At 47.8% G+C, this 13,247-nt stretch overlaps 1 protein-coding gene across 3 annotated transcripts in view; it reads right to left on the bottom strand.

Moving 5' to 3' along the window:
* Syt6 (synaptotagmin 6) overlaps positions 1-13,247 on the bottom strand; it is a 61,280-nt gene that overhangs the window by 43,203 nt on the left and 4,830 nt on the right. For 2 of the 3 annotated variants that reach the window (XR_009228082.1, XM_046458278.2), the window contains exons 2-3: positions 6,087-6,435; positions 4,013-4,571 (exon numbers count right to left, since the gene is read on the bottom strand). Coding sequence is in view for 2 of the 3 variants with exons in the window: in XM_046458278.2 (XP_046314234.1) it covers positions 4,013-4,571; positions 6,087-6,435 (908 nt within the window). In the remaining variant the exon portion in view is untranslated. The remainder of the gene's footprint in view (positions 1-4,012; positions 4,572-6,086; positions 6,436-13,247) is intronic. The other variant, XM_058583599.1, reaches the window with a different exon arrangement.

The following is a 13,247-nucleotide window of genomic DNA, read 5'->3' as shown; positions in this document are numbered from 1 at the left end:
AATCTGCAGCTTTATATAGAAATAATGAGATGGGGGCAGAAGTGGTGGGGGAGGGGAAGAGCAGGGTGATGTTAGCCAGTCAAGGCTCTGGTTGAAGAGACAGTGGCACCTTTCTGGAAACGTCCAGGTCACACCACCAGGCAGGAGAGAGTGCGGCAGCTTCAGGGCAACCCTGCGCAGGGCTGGAACGAGCGCCATGGATTCACTTATTTCCTTCCTAAGATGAGTGTCTTGATTCAGTGGAAGACCACAGGCCTCCAATCTGATCGCACCAGCAGACCCTGCTTGCCTGCTTTTCACCCGCTGTCGGGTTTTGTATATTAATTAAGTGCTAGGCTGCCTGGGCTTCCCTCCAGAACAGCCTGAAGTTGGGGAGGCCAGGGTTCCTCCCTTGTGGCTTCAGATCTGCAATTAACAAAGAGCTAGACAACTCCTCACATGGTTACTTCCCTGATCCCAGCCTTGACGCTCAAAAATGTTCAGTGGCTGACAGAAACAAGACCAATGCAACTTCATACCAACGCCAGTAGCAGGGCAGCGACCTGCCTGGATCCACATGCCGGGCTGAAGCTGGCTCTTGTGGCACTCATGAACCACAGAGCAGCCTCCTGAGGCCCGATTCTCACAGTGCCTCTCCTGGTTAGCTTGTGGGTCCTCTGTGTTGGTCCAGATTACCTGATCTTTGGCTAATCTCTACCTAGCTAGTCTCTTTGCCACCCCGGGCCATCCCGTGCCTCTGAAGAGATGCACAGGCAGGTTCCCTCCCCACCAAGCCTTGCTCTACCCATTTGCAAAATACTACTGAGCCGCTCCTCCAGGAAGCTTCTCCAGGGTGACTCCACCCGAGTCCAGCTGCTTCTTCCTGATCCTCTTCTTGGACAGCATTTTAACTGAACTAAGTGAGTCAGCAGTCATTCAGCAAGAGTGTGCTGAGTTCTTAGGCTCAGAGGACATACAAGAGAGAGCCAGAGCCATGCCTGAATCCTCCACGGGGACTCAGGTCTCCAAGACAGAGTATGATGGGGGTATATCCTTGGGACACAGAGGATACATAAGAGAGGTGGTGAGTGCAGGAGGCTACAGAGAGACTTTAAAAGGTGGAATGGTTTGGGCTGGTCGGAGGTGGGGGATAGGTTGGCCTAACAGCGCCCTTGTGAGAAGAGGCAAGAGGCAGGAATGATGGGCATGTTGAGGACCAGGCTGACTGAGGTAGAGAGCTGCCATTCAGAGCTCAGGTCCAAAGTATAGCTCCAGGGACACAACCAGGTCCACAGGAGATATAGGAGCCCACTTTCTGTTGCATCCATCTGCCCCCACAGCACTGGCTACAGGATTTCATACATATTTAGTGCTCACATCATTCCTAGTGACTGTGACTTGGGTCTCCCTGGTTCCAAAATAATTAAATTTTCACACTCTGCACTACAAAGCAGGTAAAAGTACCAGTGTATTAGTATCCTTTTCCCCAACTCTGCTGGAGTCCTCGCCTGCCAGAGTTTGAGCCTATTCCTAAGGACAATGCTGATGGGGCTGCAGGCAGGAGGGCCCAGGGGACTCACCTCAGGAGGAATCTCCAGCTCAGACAGACTGCAAGCAAGTGTGAGCCTGGTCCCCAGCTCTGCAGCTCTGCAAATGGCTTGGCCTGGACTCAGCTCCTGACTGGAATGCATCCCTTTCTTCTTGGCCTATGAGGTTATTTATACTCATCTTTCTCTACCCATTATAATCCCCTCACCTGGGAGAACTCCCCAGGCTGTCATTACTCCCGGGGCTCTTGGAACCCCACACAATACACACACAGTATCTGCTGGTTTGCTCTGCCAGCTACCCAACGCACGTTACCTGTCTGTAATTAAATTCCCGCGGGTCAAAGAGGCTGTCTTCTATCACAGCCCCTCCTTCACCTCCTCAGGACCTCAAATGGTCTCAGGACGAGGTCTCTAATGACACTGGCTGGGGAGGATGAGGTGGTGAAGATATGTCCAGTGCCCTTTAGGTGATCTGTCTTTTTCTGAAGCTGGGCTGGGGAAGTGGGTTTGGGACAGTGACAAGGTTCCAGAATGCAGGAAGTTAGGTCCGTGATTGCGCATGGACTGCCTACTCCAGGACGAAGTTGGTACTCCTGTCTGGAGCAGGGAATAAGAAGGTGGGGACTCTGGCCGGGGTCAGAGGAGGCTCCTTGGAGGGTTGAGCAGAGACAGCTCCGCAGCCTCTGGACCTCACAGCCCTGGACATGGCCTCAGTGTGGGAAAATCGAGTTACTCTTCACCTGTCCAGTCACCATAATGAAGCTGCCACCTTAGGAGACACGAGGGAGGAGCGGCACCAGATGTAGACTTCAAAGTGATTTATGTTGCTCCTGGGCCTGGGCAGGCACACAGCCGCTGTTCAGCCAGCCCCATCTTCCGACCCGTCTGGCTGGCTCCTTGTGTGGGATATCATTTCAGTAAAGCTTACGTGGGGGATGCACAGGGACATTCGGTTGGACTGGTCAAAGTCAGCCCTGACTATGAGAATGGAGTGTCCCCAGAGATCCTTCCTGGGGTGGAAGTGGAGTCCCCCACCCTATCTCTCAGAACCAATCAAGATTTGTGCCCTTGATCAATGACAGCAGGAACTGATTTTTCCAGCCTTCCTCCTTACAAATTCAACAAAGATATCGAGTAAGGACTGTCCAAAGGCAGGGTCTGCAGACAGAGTACAGTCAGCCCTCTAACTCATATATGGCTCACCCAGGGAGACCCTCAACCAGGCAGAACTCAAGACATTACATATGAAGCCATGGGAGCTTGGCAAACATGTGCCTGCTCTCAGCCACCCAGGTGGGCTCTGGGGGGCATGTATTAGCTACACCCTCAGGACATGGTACACAGCCTTATCAGCTCAGGGGACTGGAACATGCCATCCACACCAACTAGGGGCTCTGGGTATGCCCTCTCTAGTTCTCTGTGCAAAGTTTGTCCTCTGTGCTTTTAAAAACCAACTTGAACCTCAACTTTTTGAGACCTTCCCTGGTCAGTTCCAGTTGATTGTGAACAGCCCAGTGTCCACTCTAACACGTGGATTAGCCAACTGCCCCATCTCCCAGACCACACTGAGAGGATAATGCCGAAGACAAGGGACTGCTGTGTGTAGTCATTAGTGTTGTTCGTTAGATAGATGGTACGATTGCTTTGCTCCTACCATTTTTATAGTAAGAGTTGCCATATGAGGTTGGTACTGTGGCACATGCCTGTAATCCCAGTGACTCAGGAGATTGAGGCAGGAGGATTGCAAGTTCAGGGCCAGCCCAGGCAATTTATAGAGACCCTGAGCAACTTAGTGAGATCAGGTGTCAAATTTAAAAAAAAAGAAAGATAAGAAAAGGACTAGAGATGTAGCTCAGAGGTACAGCACCCCTGGGTTCAATCCCCAATACAGTTTAAAGTGAAAAAAAAAGGGAGGGGGTTCTAAGTCTTGCTTTGGCTAATGACATATGCCACAGCTAATGACATTTGCCATATCCTCTTCCTCCTGATGTTTAACTGTGGAAACACACATTGAGATGGAGCCTGGGTTGGCTTGGGTTCCTGAGTAAACTGGATAGGGCCCTCAGCCAAACTGCAGAGTATATGTAATATGAATGAGAAATAAAAGCCGGTTGTCTTAAATCACAAAATCCTGGGATTGTTTGTTGCCACTGTATAACCTGGCTCATCCTGACTGATAACAACTTGTTCTTGATTGCCTGTTCACAGTTTCTAATATACATCAGTAGCCTCAGTAGATGTTGCTGGGTGATTCAGTCCACAGGACTAGCCCAATTCTTACCTTTGATCAAGGAGACATGTACAGTTTTATAGATGGAAAACCTGAGGCTTAGCAAGTAGACAGAACCATCTCAGAACACACAATCGGAATCAAAAGATAAAAACTCCCTTCCCTTCCCACCTCATGGTAGCTCTTCTATCCCCCACCCCACCCAACCCAGAACTGTGAATCCACAATAGCCAAGGAACAGTGCTCTACTCACACTGGTGGCATACTGGATGTCCTTCCAGATGGAGGTTTCCCGGGACAGGTCGGAGGCCTCAAAGAGGTTGTCCAAGATGACCTCCCCAATCATGTCATGGCGGGAAAAGCGGTCGAAGTCAAAGACACTGAGATGCAGCTTACGGTCAGCCAGCTCCTCGTAGGGGACAGGGAAGTGGAAGTTCTCATCAAAGGTGGGGTTCAGGGTCTTGCGGTGCACCCGGGTCTGCAGCTTGCATTTACGGTCAGGCAGGAGGTAGATCTTGACATAAGGGTCAGAGCTTCCACAAAAGTCCTTGGCAGGGAGGTCAAAGGCCTTCAGGATGCGCACGATCAGGGTCTCACTCTCGTAGTCGTAGCGTAGGCTAAAGTTGATCTTCCCACAGCTCTTTGCGGCCTCGGACTTGGCTTCTTCGCCGTCCACTGACTTCTGCTTGTAGAGCTCAGGCTTGATGCGGCCGATGCTGGTGGGCTGTTCCGCCGCGGGTGGCAGCTCATTGCCATAGTCTACGCTGGAGACGTGCATCTGCCGTGGCAGGTGGCGCTTGAAGGACGTGTGCCTGGCGGAGGGGGCAGAAGAGTGTGTCAGGGCTCAGGAGGAGGGGATTCTGACAGACCCAACTGTGTTGGCCCTGGCCCATCCTACCCCTGTGGCTCACCTTTCCTCCCTCTTGCCAATCCCACTTCCCCCTGCACACACTCTGTGCACAAGGTTGGCTGCGAGCATTTCGTGTCTTAATGTATGTAAAGCAGTTGGAATGGAGCCTGGTGTACAACAAGCTCAATGAACGTTAGTTATTGTTATCATAATCATTTTCCCTGCTTTTCTGTCATCTGCTTTCTAAGTTTCTCTCCTAACTAGGCATAACTCTGGTTCCTCCATGAAGCCATGACCCCACCTTCAGACCTCTCCTCCTCCTCCTCCTCCTCCTCATGATCCTCATCACCAGCAACACCACTTACGATTTACCATAGAGCAGGCAGTGGAGGGGTTAAAAGTATAGGCAGATTGCATGGGTTAATTTTGGCCCTGCTGCTTTTCTAGCTATGTGACTTTGGGCAAGTTATTTAACCTCTCTGTGCTATAAAAATAAGGATAATAAAAGTAGCAATCATTTAGGATTGCTGTAAGGGTGAAATAGATTAACATATAAAATGCTTAGGACAGGACCAGGTGTAATAATCAATATATATATTAGCTCTCATTAATATCACATGGATTCTTTAATGGACATCTCACAACAAACTTGGAAGAGTCCTTAGCCCTATTTTACAATTGGGGAAAGTGAGGTTTAGGGAAGGCGGCCAACTTGCCCGAGGCCATATGACAAACTCTGTCCCTGTGATTGCTAGCGCTGTCATTCCTGCCCTTCCAGTCTGAAGACCAGACTCCCTTTTCTTTTGGTTGGTCCCTGGGAGCCTGGAGAGACATTACAGGGGCTCAGGAATCCACCAGAGCACTAAATTTGTGTAAATACAATTTATTGTACATGTATGCACCACATCTTTTAAAAGTGTTTTCTGAATTTAGAGTAGATTTTTAATCACTGTCTGTTGTCGGTATTGTTTTGAATTAAAGGATGTCTTGTGTACAATTGCTGTCATGCAAGGAGCTCTGGAGGGTTTTAAAAGAATCTTCATTCTCAAAATGTTGGCTTTTGCTTTTACTCCCATGCACTGTGGATGTAGCTATGGGGCTTCATTGACATGTCTTCACACACCATGAATGTTTATGCCTCTGGACCTTTGTATATTCTCTTCCCCCCTGCCTAAAGTTTTTCCTTCTCTTCAAACTCCCAACACCCCGCTACTCCACTCTTATTCTCCCCACATCCACAACCATCCCAAGTATGCACCCCACCCACAGCACTCCACCTTAATGTTTCCCTTTAGTGACACCTTTCCTGCCGTCCACATCTTCCTTGCATGGACCACGCCCTTTGATTTATTCTTTAGTCAAAGGACACTTGCTATTATTCCCGGTCTCTGATCTTCACAGGCTGGAATCTCATTAATGCATCAAAAAAAGGAAGTTGGCCATGTGAGGGTTAGAAAAGGAGGGGTGGCCCCTTCACCTGGTGGATGATGCTGGCTCTGTGGTCTGTCGCTGCAGCCGGGTGTGACGCATGATGTGCTCCTTAACTGACATTTGCACCTCCGCCGGGATATCTGGAGACGTGTGGCTGATCTTCACGGCCGCCTCCAGGAAGCCCAGGGTACTGGGGTCCTTCAGCTTGTCCGCCATGTTGCCTCTGGAGCTGGGACTCTGGAGGGCCTCCAAAGGAGGGTTAGCAGCAGAGGGACTGGAGGCCTCCTTGTTCCTCCAGGGCATCCAGCACAGCTTCCAAAAGAGAAAGAGAAAAACTGCCACCAGGGCCACGCCACACACAATAACTACCAAGGCGAGGAGGCTGACAGAGGTGCCTGCCCTCAGCACGAGCCGGGCAGGGAGGGACAGAGACAGACAGGAGAGCAGGTGACAGTGTTGGAAGGGGGGGGGCAGCACACAGAAGGGACAAAGACGGAAGAAGAGAAAAGAATGGTCATGAGAAAAACTGCCAAGTCTGAGGGGGAGACGGTCTTAGGGTTGACTCCCGATGGTCCATTTTGTGAAATATCTGCAGCCTTATGTTCACCTCCGTCTGGTTTCTACAGGGTTATCCCCACCCCCCACCCTCCACCAGCTTGGGAGCACCTGGCTGCCTCCTCTACTGCCTACTGACATGTGCACCGGGAAGGCAAAGTGATTTAAATGGCAGTCTAAGCAAATGTGCAAATTCGTGAAGCGTGCATGTTTAGATGCTGTTGGAATTTCTATTAGAGATGTTACTACGGGCAGACTTTTAACAGTGATTTTTTTTGTATACAGATCTCTTCCCCAGCTGGCTGTGAAGCCCTGTGGGGTAGGGGTGGAGGCTAGCTAACTCACCCTCCCCTCTTCTTTGTCCCACCCCCATTAGGCCCAAGGCTGGAGCTCATTGTGTTGACTTCAGGGAAATGGGGTCGAGCCTCATCTCCTTGAAGGCAGAGATTGGCTTCTTCTTCCTGCAGCCCTGCATGCAGGAGGCCCCCATGAATACTCATGTTGACTTAGAATCTGATCTATACAGTATGTCAAAGCTAACCTCAAAATACAAATGATTCTGATAGCCCTCCTTCTCCATTTCTATGGCTCTTTGAGAGCTTTGCTGTAAAGCTGGTATTTTTAGGCACGGTGGTTGATTTGGAGGTGGACACCCACTGCCCCATGCCCAGCCCACTCCTGAACCAAGAGATGTCCATTATCTCAGGAGAGCTGTAGCGGGGTGCCTGCCTTTGTGAGAAATCACTCAGCAGACCTCTCATCCACTTCCCTCCCCAAACCTGGGAATGAAGCTCTGAACCTCAGGCCTCTTCTTGCTCCGAGTAAAGTCAGAAGGCTTTGAACCAATGGCTTGCTTGTGGGCCAAATGGTCAGCGAGTAAAAACGGTCACTGTGGACAAGTCAGCAGAAGAGTTTTGTTTGGCTTGCATTATGACTGAAAAGTCACCAAATTACATACATCATCGCCCCAGATTTCTGGCTTTTCTGGAAGAAGCTGATGACTTGGTGGCTGGACTTAGGTTCCGCAAAGTGGGAACTGGCGACTCCTTTGAGCTCCCTGCCAGCTCAACCTGGCACTCCCTGTTCCCCGCGGCAGGCTGGTGGGTTGCAGTCGCTGGATTAGTCTGCTTCAGTGCCTTAATAATCTTAGGACTGATGGTGAGGAATGACTCCACAGGTACTGAGGCCAGGCTGTACCTTTACAGATGGGAGCAGTGTCCCTGAGCAGAGATTTGCCTGCAGTTACAGGTTGGTCAGATGCAGAACTCAGACCAGGGTCCAGATGCCCACTGCCCGGCCTGGCACTCTCTGTACTGTCCTGGTCTGTTTGTCCCTGGTGAAACCACAGGCTCCTGGAGGCTATTGTGATCTTGTTCTTTTCACATTGACTTGACTCATGAACTAGCATAGGAACTGGCTCATGAGAGTGAGCGAGTGAATGAATGGCATATAAAAGGGTGTAATTATCTCTCTCTCTCTTTTTAAAGCGTGTGATTATCTCTCATTTAAATTAAGTTTAACCAACATTTACGGAGCATTTGGCATGTGCCAGGTTCTGAGCTAGGCTTGGGGTACAAAGATGCCCAGTCCTTCCTGGAGGGAGGCTGGGTACTTTCCCTGAATACAGGTTCAAGGAAAGCTGTCTCACATCCAAAGGGATCTGAGAAGGAGGTGACAACTTCAGCCACACTCTCTGGGGAGCCAGCACTGCCTTTCAACTCCCTGTTGCAGGTAACTTTCCTAGATCCTCTACCAGGTACCTCCATGAAGAGGGAATAATAGCAGAGAATCTTCAAGTTCCTAGCCACATACCACTACCTCTGTCTCCTGCCAAGACCCTGCACAGAGACATCAGGACCTTCCCCTGGCCAAGAGATGGGGCTCATCCTTCCTCTGGAGACTGCCAGGGACCAGAAAAATTGATTGATTCTAAGTTAACGACTAGGTTAAAGGTCTCTAGTGTGGTGAGCACATGCCTTGGGGCCACAGGAAAAGAGATCATTTTAATGTATATTTATTATCTCATATAAGAAATCAAAAATTTATATGCAGATTGATAGTAATAACAGCATTTTATTATTGGGTTTAGTCAATTTATTCAACATGACTATGTCCAAGGTTCAAAATGCTTTTGATATTCTTGTTCACTCAATCCTTTCCAATGAAATAGGTACAATATGATCCTGATTTTGTAGACATAGAAACAGACACAGAGAGTTATATAGATTGCTCAGGTCATGCAGCCCGTAAGGGGTAGAACTGGGCCATAACCCAGCCAGTTTGGCTCTTCAATTTCACTGCTATAGAACACGTATATAACCTGGGGACAAGTAAGCATATATTGGAGGTACTAACTCAATATTTTTTTTGTTATGCATTCATGATCTAAATGGCTTGGGGACTATTTTTCTAAGCCTTTATCCTCCCGGGATCATCAGGAAAACGACTACAGATATATGTGTCCTTATTCTATGTGTCGGGCCATCTCCAGACCCTTCAAATCCATTCTGTTAACAGCTGTTCTGATGCATCCTCTGCAATATGAGTCACCTTAAAACAAAAGGTATTTCTAGGGCCTTGCTTTCCTTTGATCATACATTTTGCTTGCTCTGGTAATAATTAGAATTTTAATGAGAAGGGGGGAATGAGGGGGAATCCAGAGAGCATAGAGTGCATTTAAATGTTCAGGCTGACAAAAAAAAAAAAAAAAACTGAATTCATAAATGAAAAGAGAGGTGGGGGGAGGGGAGGGGCCAGGGGAATCAGTTTTTCCTCAGTGTGGTTGCTATTTTGTTTTTTTTTTTTTTTTAATTTTTTATTGTGGGTTGTTCAAAACATTACAAATTTCTTGACATATCATATTCCACACTTTGATTCTAGTGGGTTATGAACTCCCACCTTCACCCCATACACAGATTGCAGAATCACATCAGTTACACATCCATTGATTTACAAATTGCCATACTAGTGTCTGTTGTGCTCCGCTGCCTTTCCCATCATCCACCCTCCCCCCGGTTGCTATTTTGATTGCTTCGCCACGTGACCCCCAGCTGTTGTTCCCTTGGAGCCGTGATTCCCTAATCACAGAGGCAGAGGATATGGATTATTGGGAATCAGCACCCAGCACTCAATACTGGTTCTATAAGGCCAGGAGGCCCATCCTATGCCTGGAGGATCTTCTTCCAGGAGAGCCTGGGCTTTTGACATCTCACAGGCAGGCAAGGCAAGGAAAATTGGCTTCCAAACAGAGAGGATTCATCCATACAGGGTATGCAAGGTGGTGAACACGACAAAAAGAGCGGAATCAGGCCAGGGGGAGGAGATGATTATAGAGGATTTAACCCCTTTAAAAAATTACCACATGTGGCCTTGAACTCAACCAGCCTTCATCCCCTGGTGTGTTAGTCAGCTTTGCGTCACTATAACACACACCTGAGATAATCAACTTATAAAGAGAAAAGGTTTATTTTAGCTCACAGTTTTAGAGGTTTTAATCTGTGTCAGTTGATCCTATTGTGACACATGATGGTGGGAACATGTGGCAGAACAAAACTGCTTTCCTCATGGCCAGGAAGTGAAACAGAGAAAGGGAGAGGGAGGTGCTGGGGTCTTGCTTTCTTCTTCAAGGGCACACACACACAATAATCTGAAGACCTCCACCTTTTCATGCTTCTTCCACCTCCCAATAGTGCCACTCTGGGAAACAACCTTCCAACAAATGCCTTTGGGGAACATCCCAGATACAAACCATAGCATCTGGGGAAAGGTACACTGAGGTTGGGAAGGGATGCAAGCTCCTTCGGTGGCCTAAGGACTATGCTTAGGCCCAGATGACCTAAGTTGAGTACCTTCCTACCTTGGACTTTTGGGGCCAACACATCAGTACGTGTTGCCTCTCTAGGAAATTACAGGTGACAAATAGCCTTCAAAACCCCTTTCCCACTAACAGCTTGTTTGAACATCAGCCCTGGGAGGCAGATGGAATTCTGAGGGCACCTCTGGCCCCTCTCCGTGATCTTCCTGTGTATACCTGGAGTAGCTCCTGGCCAAGAGGTAAGTCTCCAATGACAGAGAAAGTGCTCAACACAGAACAGCAAAAAAGAAAGTACTTCCTAAGTGTCTGTTTTCTTCCTCTGACTCTTCTTCTTACTCTCTCCTTCTGCATAAAGAGAAAGAAGCCTTGCTCATGAAGCTCAGAAGACAGGGCTCATTGAAAGTCCATCTCCATTTTAAACTGTTTGACAAACTGTGTAACCTTTCTCAGCCTCAGTTTTCTCATCCATTAAATGGAACTACTATATCGTTTACCTCATAGGGTCCTCGTGAAATTTAAATGGGGTCAAAAGTGTATCAAAAGTGCTGAGGTCAGTGCTTAAGAAGGTAGCAAGTAGTGGAATAAACGTTAGGCTACTTTTATTAGAATTGCCTAGTTTTGAACATCCCTTAGTTTTGAGATTTGTTTAGTGGGCAGAACACCTGCAAACCATGAACACTGATATAGATAGCTTTAACCTTATCATTACAAACCAAGAATAATCTTGCCAGCAGAAACAATATAACTATTTCCTACATTTCCAGGACCCTCTGTGCTTTGAGACATAGCACAGACCATGTCAAAGATCACACATTTCCAAGTTTCTGTTAATATCTGTTTGCTTGTTACTTTCCCCCTTGTTTTATTGTTACCATTACCACCCAGCTGGTGAACAGGAGTTCCAAAGAGTTCCAAAGAATAAAATTGTGAAAGAAAAATGTACAATCAAGAACATCCTATGTTCTTGCCAAGTTTTCCTGGAAAAATATTATACCAGGAATTGAACCCAGGGGCACTTAACCACTGAGCCACGTCCCTAGTTCCTTTTATACTTTATTTAGAGACAGGGTCTCACTGAGTTGCCTGGGGCCTCAATAAGTTGTTATGATTGGCTTTGAACTCACGATCCTCCTGCCTCAGCCTCCTGAGCTGCTGGGATTATAGGCATGCACCACCACACCTGGCAGTTTTTCTGGAAATTAAGGAAAAGAAGTCCATTTCTGTTCCAGTAGCCCTTGGGCTTCTGGTTTGGGGAAACAGAGTTGCCTACGGAAGAGAAAAAAGCTATGGGATCAGGCTTTGGAGACACACCCCAATGACATGGCATTGTACAGGAGCACGTGGCTTTGAACGCTGGCTGGGGGACTGGACTTCACAGGTGCTCGGAAGCAGGGTAGACATCTCAGATGGGCACTCGTGCCAGAAAGACCACAGAGCACACTTTATTCACATTGCTTTCTAATTGTGTGACCCTGAACTAATCCTTTAACCTCTCTAAACTTTGTTTTCCTATTTTACTGAGTGAGGAATCTAATGACTCCTATCTCACAGGATCACTGTGAGTATCACATGAGCTAAGACTTTGAGCACAGATGCTGGTATATGGTGAATACCCCCCAAAATGCAAGTTGCTGTTATTCTTTGTGATTTGTGGGTTTTTTTTTTTTTGTGTGTGTGTGTAGGACAATAGTTTACTGTGTACAGAACAGACCCAAAGGGAGGCCTTTGAGGAACAGAAAGGAGATCCCAGATGAGATGGCAAAGTATCCGAGGGACCCCAGGACCCTCTTCTTTCCTGAAGTCAAGATCCCCCTGAAGGCCATCATGTTAAGACCTGCCTATCACCATCAGTGAGACTGGGTGTCAGGGTGATGGCCCATGGCCTCCCTCCTCTTCCAGAAAATGCTATGCTATTAATTAGCAGCCCAGATCTTGCTTCTCACCCCTCTGACAATCCTTTCTCCAGAGACAGAGCCCTAGGCCCCCTCCCCGCCTCTCCCACCATCGTTTTCAGATTCCTCAGCCAGTTCTTATCGCTTGCTATTGTTCCAATTTTTCTAATGGGCTCCCATGTCAGGAAAATCCTTTTTGTAACAGTAACAGGCATTCTTGGTAACAGATCATAATTGAAAAGATAAACTGGGGGGAGGAATCGAGAAGAAAGGACCATTTTCCTGCTTTCCCCAGTGCCTGGAGCTGCTGGTGGACCCTCAGGAATGTAAGTGCTCAGACCCTGCAGAGCAGAAGCTGCCTTAGCCTAGCTGTCCTTCAGATACAGATGGAGCCATGGGCAAAGCACAGCCCAGGGACCAGAAAGCAAGTAAGACAGAGGCCCAAGAGTCTAAAGGAACAGTTTAGGCTGGGAAGTGAAGAGACTATGGATAGATCCATTAATATTAATGATTTTCTAGGCTATTTATGTCTACACAGTAAACACTGTGCCCTTTACATTATCTCATTTAATCTTTACAGCTTCCCAGAGAAACTGGTGTTCACCTTTTAAAGATAAATAAACTAAGGATAGAGATGTTAGCTAAGTAACTTGTTCAGGGTACACTGCATTAAGAAGGAGAGGTGGGATTTGAATCTAGGATTTTCTGATGCCAAGATCCAGGCTCTTGAATCAGGCATCTCAGGGCACTGGAGGTGCAACTGAAGAACTATAGGATCAAAGTTTGGACAGAGAAACTAAAAGAAGAAGCATTTCTAAGTTGTGATCAATAGAAGATGGTAAGGGGGCGGGCAGCATCCTCTAGTCTTAGGCCTGAACCTTGAACTTGGGCAGACCCCTGCAGACTTGGATTATGACTGCCCCCCCCACCGCACCTCCAGCTTTCT

The sequence above is a fragment of the Marmota monax genome, unplaced genomic scaffold (genome assembly GCF_021218885.2).
Source record: "Marmota monax isolate L192 unplaced genomic scaffold, Marmota_monax_Labrador192_F-V1.1 WCK01_AAM20220418_F8-fsc00087, whole genome shotgun sequence".
NCBI classification, from domain to species: Eukaryota; Metazoa; Chordata; class Mammalia; order Rodentia; family Sciuridae; genus Marmota; species Marmota monax.
Note: the sequence above shows the minus strand (reverse complement) of the source record. Positions and strands in the feature narration are given on the sequence as shown.